Source organism: Ursus arctos, unplaced genomic scaffold (genome assembly GCF_023065955.2).
Source record: "Ursus arctos isolate Adak ecotype North America unplaced genomic scaffold, UrsArc2.0 scaffold_8, whole genome shotgun sequence".
NCBI lineage: Eukaryota > Metazoa > Chordata > Mammalia > Carnivora > Ursidae > Ursus > Ursus arctos.
This window is the reverse complement of record NW_026623100.1, coordinates 39,572,737-39,581,748: the sequence shown is the minus strand read 5'-3', so window position 1 is coordinate 39,581,748 and position 9,012 is coordinate 39,572,737. Positions and strand designations below refer to the sequence as shown.

The following is a 9,012-nucleotide window of genomic DNA, read 5'->3' as shown; positions in this document are numbered from 1 at the left end:
CAAGCAAAAATTCTTCCAAAAGTTTTTGTTAAGATGACTCGTTCTCATTCTATAGAGAACTTTCTGTTCTAAAAGTACAACTTATACCTGATTCACAGGAACTTCGTGGTTCGGTTCATGTGCTACTGGCTTCATATTCACATCGAAAGTACTATATTCAGGGAGAGCATCTCGTAAGTATAGCAAACTACCATCCAGCCGTTTCTCTAATTTGACCACTTGGATCTCCTGGATTCGAGGATTATAAAGTTCAAAGCAAATCTCAACACCTAAAAAGAGAAAATATATTCTTACAATCTAAATCCAGATGTCTGCATACGCCTCATACAACAGTAAAAACTACTTCTGGTGTAAGGGTTTTGCACACAGGAAATGTGACATAAATTTGTCATTTTTAAGATGACAATCTGGCTGGCTCAGTTGGTAGAACATGCGACTCTTGGTCTCCGGGTTGTAGGTGTGAGCCCCACATTAGGTGGAGAGATTACTTAAAAATAAAATCTTAAAAAAAATAAATAAATAAACGGACACTATAAATAGCCAAGAAAGCTCCAGGCAGAAAGGACAGCAAATGTAAAGGCCCTGGGGTCTTAACAAATTTGCCATATTGGGAAAAACAGGAAAAGGGTCCTTCTGGCTGGAGCCTAGTAAGTTAGTTAGTGGGCCAGGAAAGTAAATGGAGATAAGAGCACCACTGCCAGCAGGGGACGGTGGTGGCATGGACGGGAGTGGTGGCCATGGAGCTGGAGAAACAAACATATTTTGGAGATTAAGCCAAGAAAAACTGATTGGATGTGGGAAAGAGAATAAACAAACTATTTATTAGCTATTAGTAAGCTATTTTTATAGCTCCTAATTTTCAGTTTCAGTATATGGGTGGGCAGTGGTGCCATTTCTGAATGTAGAAAAAACGGAGAGGAACACACTGTGAGGGGACACAGAATTCTATCCTGAACTCGTCTTAGGCTTAAAAGACATCCAGTTGGAAATGTGGACAAGCTAGTTGTATGCACAAATCTGGAATCTGGAAAGGGTCAGTTCTCGAGATAAAGATTTGGGGGTCAACGGGGCGCCTGGGTGGCACAGCGGTTAAGCGTCTGCCTTCGGCTCAGGGCGTGATCCCGGCGTTATGGGATCGAGCCCCACATCAGGCTCCTCTGCTATGAGCCTGCTTCTTCCTCTCCCACTCCCCCTGCTTGTGTTCCCTCTCTCACTGGCTGTCTCTATCTCTGTCGAATAAATAAATAAAATCTTTAAAAAAAAAAAAAAGATTTGGGGGTTATCGACATATGGATGGTATTTAAAGCCAATGGACTGAAAAGAAGCACGAAAGAAAGTATTGATACGGAAGGTCAAGGCAGGTTGCAATAGTCAAGAGTCCTTTATTTATTTATTTATTGTTGTTGTTTTTGGTCCCCCTCCCCCCTCCCACTTTTGGGGAGCGTGAACAGGGAGTGAACAAATCTGGAGGATTCGATGTCCAGTACTTCATATGTAGCATCACACACAGCTGACCACAACCCTGGGAGGCAGAAACTACTATTATCTCAATTTTAAGAAAGAAGATCAAACCAAGGTCCATCGAACTCACACCTGTGCTCATGTTTTTCTATTACAAGCTTCTTCGAGCACATGACCTGACAGAAGGCACATATTTCTGCAACCGGTCAAGTCCTGCTGAGCCCCTCCATGCAGGGCGCCACAGGTCACAACCACAGAAGGAAGAGTCACTGTTCTCACTGCTCAATTTCTGTGAACATGATACTTACTGTCGGGGATCATGAAGCACATAACTTTGAAGTATGAAAACTTTACTGTCCTACCATTTTGATTCATAATCTTTCTAGAACTTTGCCACTTGGGCCTCTGTCTTACTAGGCATAAGAACAAATTTTGCCTTTTTAAAGATTCCTCTGATTCTTATCAAACAGTGATTACTGTGGTGACTATCACAACATAAAGCAAAATGGGGGCATTCGTTTTAGGAAAAAGTGACTCATACAGACATCATTATGTTTATCTTAACGTCCTCATGGGTTATTTACTGCAAAAATCCATGTCCCCACACTGTGTAGAGACCCCCGCCTCCTCCTGTTACGCTCCCAGAGGCTGGCAAGTCTGCCGGTCACTGGGCTGTACTAGAAGCCGCCCTCACGGGACGGCACCGCGCCGACCGTCTACCCAGCAGCCTCTGGCCGGGTCCATTCTCAGGCCACAGGCTCCAGAGCAGTTGCAGATGTCTTATCCCAGAATCAGAACACAAAATGGAATCCTGAGAAAACACTTTCCAGAAAATCAAACTAATGCAAAGAAACCTACCTTGTCCTTCGATAGTATTTCTAAGGATAAAAGTAGCTCCAAGGCCTGCTCCTGATCTCTGGATACAAATCCCCAGGAACTGGCTGGTTTTTCCGCTGGCGTACTGGTCAGCTGTGGTAACACGAAGTATGCTTCCTACACAGTCACAGGAGAAGTGAACTTTGATGTGACACGCAGAAACACACAAACAGCATGTCTAGGTAACCTCATAACTTCATAAATATTTTAATGTATTTATTAATACTTCATTTGGGCAAAACCCAGATAGGTGGGAAACAATCTTCTCTAAGTGAAGAAAAGGAGCCCCTCCCACCACTAATAATAAAAGCATCCAGCTCTTACTGACCAACGTAGAACTCTGGAATATGGAGTATTTTTCTTCTTTCTAACATATCTTTTCTCTCTATTTGAAATTTCAGAGGATTAGTTCTTCCCCTTGGAGGAATAAATTCAGGACTCAAGAATCTGTGAAAAACATAAATTAAAAAAAAAAAAAAATGAAAGGCAAACTTACAAGAGAAACTGTTGCTTTACCAAAAAAATGAAAGCCTATGATGTTGATGTGTATTATTCTTTCTTCTCTAAAGAAAAGTCAGTTATTTCCAAAATTGTTGTCAATGTTCATGAAAATAGCTAACAATTCCCAAGTACTCACCTGGCATTGTGTTAAGGGTTTATGAAAGCCGAGAGCATAAATTAATCCTTACAACTATCAGGCAGGTGTGGGTTCATAATCTCCTTTTCGCAGACAAAAATGAAACTCGGAGAAGGTAAATAACTGACTTATTGTTATATTAGCAATAAACTTATCAGGTCAAGATATAAACGTAGGCATGTCTGTCAGACTACAAAGCCTATGGCCATAAACCACAGGCCTCACATTGAGCTGTACGCGTTAGAAGAAATGACACTGGAAAAATATAAACCTAGAAATCATTAACTGCAAACTAACTTTAGAAGTTCTCTCCCTATTCTGTTCTTTAACTTCTCTAAGCTAACTTCTTTAAAAGCATAAATGACATTAATGAACACGATGAAGATCCATGTCCTTATTACCCATCCCAAGGAATAAATGATCAATATACTTGAAGCCCCAGTGCACCCTTCCCTCCCCTCAGTTAATTACTATGGGGTAATTCATTAAATTTGGTGATGCCTATTGCTTTGAGTTTCTTCCTCTTCCTTCTTGTTGACTCACCCCAGTCTCTCAGGAGTTCCCAGGTGTACTCTGAAACTGGCCCCCATACTCTTTTTTTTTTTTTAAGACTTTATTTATTTGTCAGAGAGAGAGAGAGCGAACACAAGCAGAGGGAGCTGCAGGCAAAGGGAGAAGCAGACTCCCCACTGAGCAGGGAGCCTGATGTGGGACTCTATCACAGGACCCTGAGATCATGACCCTCGGTTAACTGACTGAGCCACCCAGACGTCCCTTGGCCCCCATATTCTTAAGGGCAAGGAGATACCAAAGAAAGAAGCAGGCCGCTCCAGATGGGTAGGTGGCAATTTCAGTAACAGCAAAGGGAACTTACATACAGGCTTGTCTTGGGTGGCAGCAAGACGAATGGATCCCTGTACATGCCACCAAATCTTAAAAATTATTACAAAGAGGCCCTAAGTGGGCTCAGTCACATATACCATGTAGGCATTTTCAACATGACATCACCATCTCAAGGCTATTCTTTGGAGCAGCCTCTGGGAGCAGGAAAGGCAACCAAAACCTACATTCAAGGATGGGGCGGGGGTGACGAGGCGGCATCAGCCCACAGGTCCATCAGTGGTCATATCTTTTTTTCTTTTTGTCTTTTTTTTTTAAGATTTTACCTATTTATTTGAAAGAGACAGAGAGAGCATGAGCTGGGGGAGTGGCAGGGGGGGTGGGGGGGAAGCAGGCTCCCCGCTGAGCAGGGAGCCCAATGCAGGGCTGGATCCCAGCACCCTGAAATCATGACCTAAGCAAAAGTCAGAAGCTTAACTGACTGAGCCACCCAGGCGCGCCAGCGGTCATGTCTTTTTGATGATGATGATCCCCAACACTCAATTTCCTCCTTTGAAAAATTTTAAAGCACCAAAAAATTGAAATGGTAATACAATGAACACCCACATACACTTCACCTTGTTTCACCAACTGCCAACCTTCTGACGTATTTGCTTCATATATACATATAATTTTTTTTCCTGAACTATTTGAAAATGTCAAATAGCAACGTGTTTCATCCCTGAATACTTTAAAAAGCTTCTAAGAATAGGGACTTTCTGGGGCGCCTGGATGGCTCAGTCGTTAAGCATCTGCCTACGGCTCAAGGCGTGATCCCGGCGTTATGTGATCGAGCCCCGCATCAGGCTCCTCTGCTGGGAGCCTGCTTCTTCCTCTCCCACTCCCCCTGCTTGTGTTTTCTCTCTCGCTGGCTGCCTCTCTGTCAAATAAATAAATAAAATCTTAAAAAAAAAAAAAAGAATAGGGACTTTCTGCTCATTTACCACAAGACCTTTATGACATCTAAGAATTTCTGCATTAATTCAATAATATAACTTAATATGTAGCTTGCATTTAAACTAATTTAAACATATTTAAACTCATAGTATCTAATTGTCCTGGAAAAGGTCTTTTACAGCTATTTGTTATCCAATCCAAACTATCAACAAGCTTCACACATTACATCTGGGTATTACTCTCTTTAGTCTCTTAAACTGGTACTGTTCCCTATCTTTGTATTTTTTAACACTGACTTTTCTGAAGAGTCAAAGTCCATTGCACTATAGACCATCCCTGGATTCTGGATTTGTTTACTGTTTCCACATGCTTAGACCAAGGTCAAACATTGTGGGTAAAAATACCATACTGGTGATGATGTGATCATCTTATTCTATCACATCAGGAGGTATAAGTGGCTTGTATGGCTCCTGGGGAAGCTAGGTTTGATTGCTCTGTGAAAGTACAGATTTCCCCTGTAAATTTTATACTTTACATATGCATGTATGTCTGTGCAACATAGAAATGTTATCACACTGTATCAATTCTTCTGCAGTTTGTTTTTCATACATCTTATTTGTGAAGTTTATCCGTGTTAGCTCTAGTTCATTCGTTCTTCACCGCCGTGTAATACTCTGTTACATATATATATTTGCCTATTCACCTACTAATGGATATCTCTGTCTTCATTCCTGTAAATGTCTCCTTGTACAATTTCCTTTATTATTTTTTTCATATTAAGTTATGTACCAACCAGATGGAAAGACATACACAACCTCAACCTTACTAAATTTTGTTCAACTGTTTTCCAAACTACACGATTTACATCCCCAGTTAACTGAATAGTATGCAATTTTGCCATTTAAGAGAGACATACCTTTCCCACCTTAAAAAAAAAGTTGTATAAGGCAATCTTTTCTGAATCTCTAGCTTCCATAAGTTCAATGTTATTTCAACTTAGAACAGGATATTTGCAACGTTAAACACACACATACGCAAGCAGACATAATCCAATCAACAAGGAAGAGCCCTTTCAGAAAGCCTAAAATCACACCAAGTTTTTCCCGCTAAAACTGGCTTTTTAATAAGGTTGCTATAAAGCTCTAAACTTTCTGCACATCCTAGGTCATCTAAATTTACAGGTACCTCCAAAGTTACCACCATTCATTAAAGTGGGCCAGGCTTTTAAACACACTGCTTTGAAAAGCAAATTTAAGATGCAAATTAGCGGAAAATTTATCACTGTATCCCATTTTCAGGAAACTAAAACATGTGAGTTGGGAAAGGAAACGGTGAGTTCTGGCCAATCCATTTCTACTGAGGCAAGGAATAAAAGGCTCTTTAAACAGGCAAGTACGATGTGCTTCAGAGAAAAATTCTCAATACAGGCTAAATGCCGGAGCATAGAGCTTCAAATCGGGGGAATCCTTGGTTGAAGTTCTGATTTAGTGGAACTGCAGAGAAAGCTCAAAGCTGGCTTGGGAGAAACGAGGAAGACAAACCTGAATTGGTAGCGCTCTGCATACAAGCCTCATGAATGCTACACACAAGCCCGTGCAGTGAGCTCGGCTTTAGAGCCAAGATCTCCAAAGCAAAGTCAGGTTCGTGAGCGCACAGACCCAAAAAGCTGGAACCGCGCCCAAGCCCAGGCCTCACCTCCCCCTTTCCTGAAGCGGGGGACGGCGCTTGTCCACGATGACCGGTTTCGGCGGCGGCTTGAACGCGCCGGGCTCAGAAGGTCCGGTGCTCTGCAGCCGGCCCGGCCCCACGCAGGCCCCTGCAGTGCGGAAGACAGAGGTCAACAGAGCTCGCCCTGAGCTCCCCCGGAGTCCTGCTAGCTCCCCCAATTCGCGGTCCCACGAGAGTTGCCCCTTCTAGGCTCGCCTCCCTCCAGCCTTGCCCTGAGCTCCTTCTTGGCCCCAGTTTGCAAGCCCCGCTCTACTTACGCTGGGCAATGGAGGCTGGCGCAAGGAGTAGCGCCCTGGCGGCTCGAAAGCCTCGGTACAGCTCCATCGCTGCTCCGCGGGCCCCTGCAATGGAGGCCGCCATGCCGGCTCACTAAGGTCAAGACTACAACTCCCAATAATCAGTGCGAAGAGGTCGCGGCTACCCGAGGTTGCATGGCGGCCGCTATGGGACAAAAGGCCAAGACTTTTCTCCGCCCCCTTTTCCTGTCTACTCTCTCCAATGACCCCCAACCCGGCCTAAGTATTTAAGGGAAAGTGCATATATCTCTAGTTCCCCACAATGTGCTAAGTTTTGCCCCTCCATAGGGGTGTTCTCTCAGCCTAGAAAACTTTCCTCCTTTGAATCAATTGTCTTCACTTTCTCAGCTTCACTACTTCAAAACCCCATTACAGGTTCTTTCTTATCCGTATTAGGTACCTTCCATTAGCACCTCTGATATCATCTGCAATTCAACATTTAATTTAATTTAATTTAATTTAATTTAATTTAATTTAATTTTTAATTACTTGTGTAATTATTGGATTATTGTCTAGTTCTGACTCCCCCACGAGTGCACGGACAGAGGAGGTCATCTTTTGCTCACTGTTTTATCCCAGCAGCTACCAGCTACCTGGCCCTCACTCTTTGTTGAATGCAAGAAAGGGAAAAGAAGATAGTTCCTGGAAAGAACAGGTGGCACAGGGTCCTTGAGACTACAGAGAGCATTACCCTTTTAAGACGCTAAAACTGGAAAAAAAAGAAAAGAAAGAAAGAAAGAAAGAAAGAAAGGAAGGAAGGAAGGAAGGAAGAAAGAAAGAGAGAGAAAGAAAGAAAAAAGAAAAGAAAGAAAGAAAGAAAAGAAAAAGAAAAAAAGGGACGCCTGGGTGGCTCAGTCCTTAGGTGTCTGCCTTTGGCTCAGGGCGCGATCCCAGAGTGCTGGGATCAAGCCCCACATAAGGCTCCTCCACCGGGAGCCTGCTTCTTCCTCTCCCACTCCCCCTGCTTGTGTTCCCTCTCTCACTGGCTGTCTCTCTCTCCATCAAATAAATAAATAAAAATCTAAAAAAAAAAAAAAAAAGCTAAAATTGGGGCTGCCTGGCTGGCTCAGTCGGTAGGGCATGTGACTCTTGATTCTTGATCTCTGGTTGTAAGTTCCTGTCTCACCATGGTTGTACAGATTACTTAAAAAAAAAAAAAAAGTTAAAATTCAGTTTGGGCTGGGCAACTGTGCCTGGGGATAGATGGCAGAGATGAAACTGAAAAGGGTAAACTGTAAGTGTTGCTAAGAAATTTGGAATTTGTACCCTTGACAGTGGTAAGCCACTGGAAGGATTTCACACTCACAGTAATGTGATTATTAATTACTTGTTGGTCATTCCTGTTGAATTAATGTCCCACAGCACCTCAAACTCACCATGTCCATATTTAATACACTATGTTCAGCTCTAAACCACCTCCCCACTATTGGCTATCTCAAGTAATGTGTTCAACATTCAATCTGTTGCTTAATGCCAAAAATCTCAGTGCCATCCTTGATGTCTCCCTGTCTCTCCCTAGGTAAAATTCCTAAAACTACACTTGGCACCATAAAATATCTCAAGAATCCTTATACTTTCTCATCCTGTCATCCCTATCTCTAGTCCAGGTCACCATCCTTTCTCCTCAGGAGCACTGCAAACCACTGCACCTGTCTTCTCATTGGTCTTCCTGCCTCCAAGTCCCTCCAATTCTTCTCCAAGTAGCAACCCAAAAGGTGGTTCAGACGTGCATACCTCATCCTTGTCTTTGCCCAGTTCAAAGCCTTCCACAGTTTTCTGTTGACCCTGGGATAAAAATCAAATGCTCAAAACAAAAACAACTCCCTTGGGGAAAAAAAAAAAGCACCCGAAATAACCTCTGTAGCCTGCCCTCCACGTATCCTACTTGGCCAGCTTGAAGACGCACGAGCTGTTACATCAGCCTGAAAAAGAGGGCCAAGTTTTGAGGACAGAATTCAAGACGCCATGAGGAAAACAGTGTTTTCTATTTTAATTCCAGCTTCCTTGATTAGAACAGAATTTATCCTATAATAACAAGGAATTACACAACCAAATTTTCAGATTAGCTAAATTTTAGACTTTTTCTGCCCACCCAAAAAGAAGACTTCAAACCTCTAAGAGAAGAGGGAAAAGAGAAGAGAGACTAAGATAATTGTGACTGGTTGTGGTGAGGATTTTCCTGGGCTAACTAAGTCCAGCTAACTGGACCTGGGTCTGGGGTAGATAGACCTTCACAGG

At 42.8% G+C, this 9,012-nt stretch overlaps 1 protein-coding gene across 1 annotated transcript in view; it reads right to left on the bottom strand.

Annotated features, from left to right (window-relative positions):
• MRPL19 (mitochondrial ribosomal protein L19) overlaps positions 1–6,872 on the bottom strand; it is a 30,663-nt gene extending 23,791 nt beyond the window's left edge. The window contains exons 1-5 of the mRNA XM_026481963.4: positions 6,736–6,872; positions 6,446–6,566; positions 2,666–2,784; positions 2,320–2,454; positions 88–269 (exon numbers count right to left, since the gene is read on the bottom strand). Coding sequence (XP_026337748.1) covers positions 88–269; positions 2,320–2,454; positions 2,666–2,784; positions 6,446–6,566; positions 6,736–6,838 — 660 coding nt within the window. The 5' untranslated portion in view covers positions 6,839–6,872. The remainder of the gene's footprint in view (positions 1–87; positions 270–2,319; positions 2,455–2,665; positions 2,785–6,445; positions 6,567–6,735) is intronic.
• Between the last annotated feature and the right edge of the window lie 2,140 nt (positions 6,873–9,012).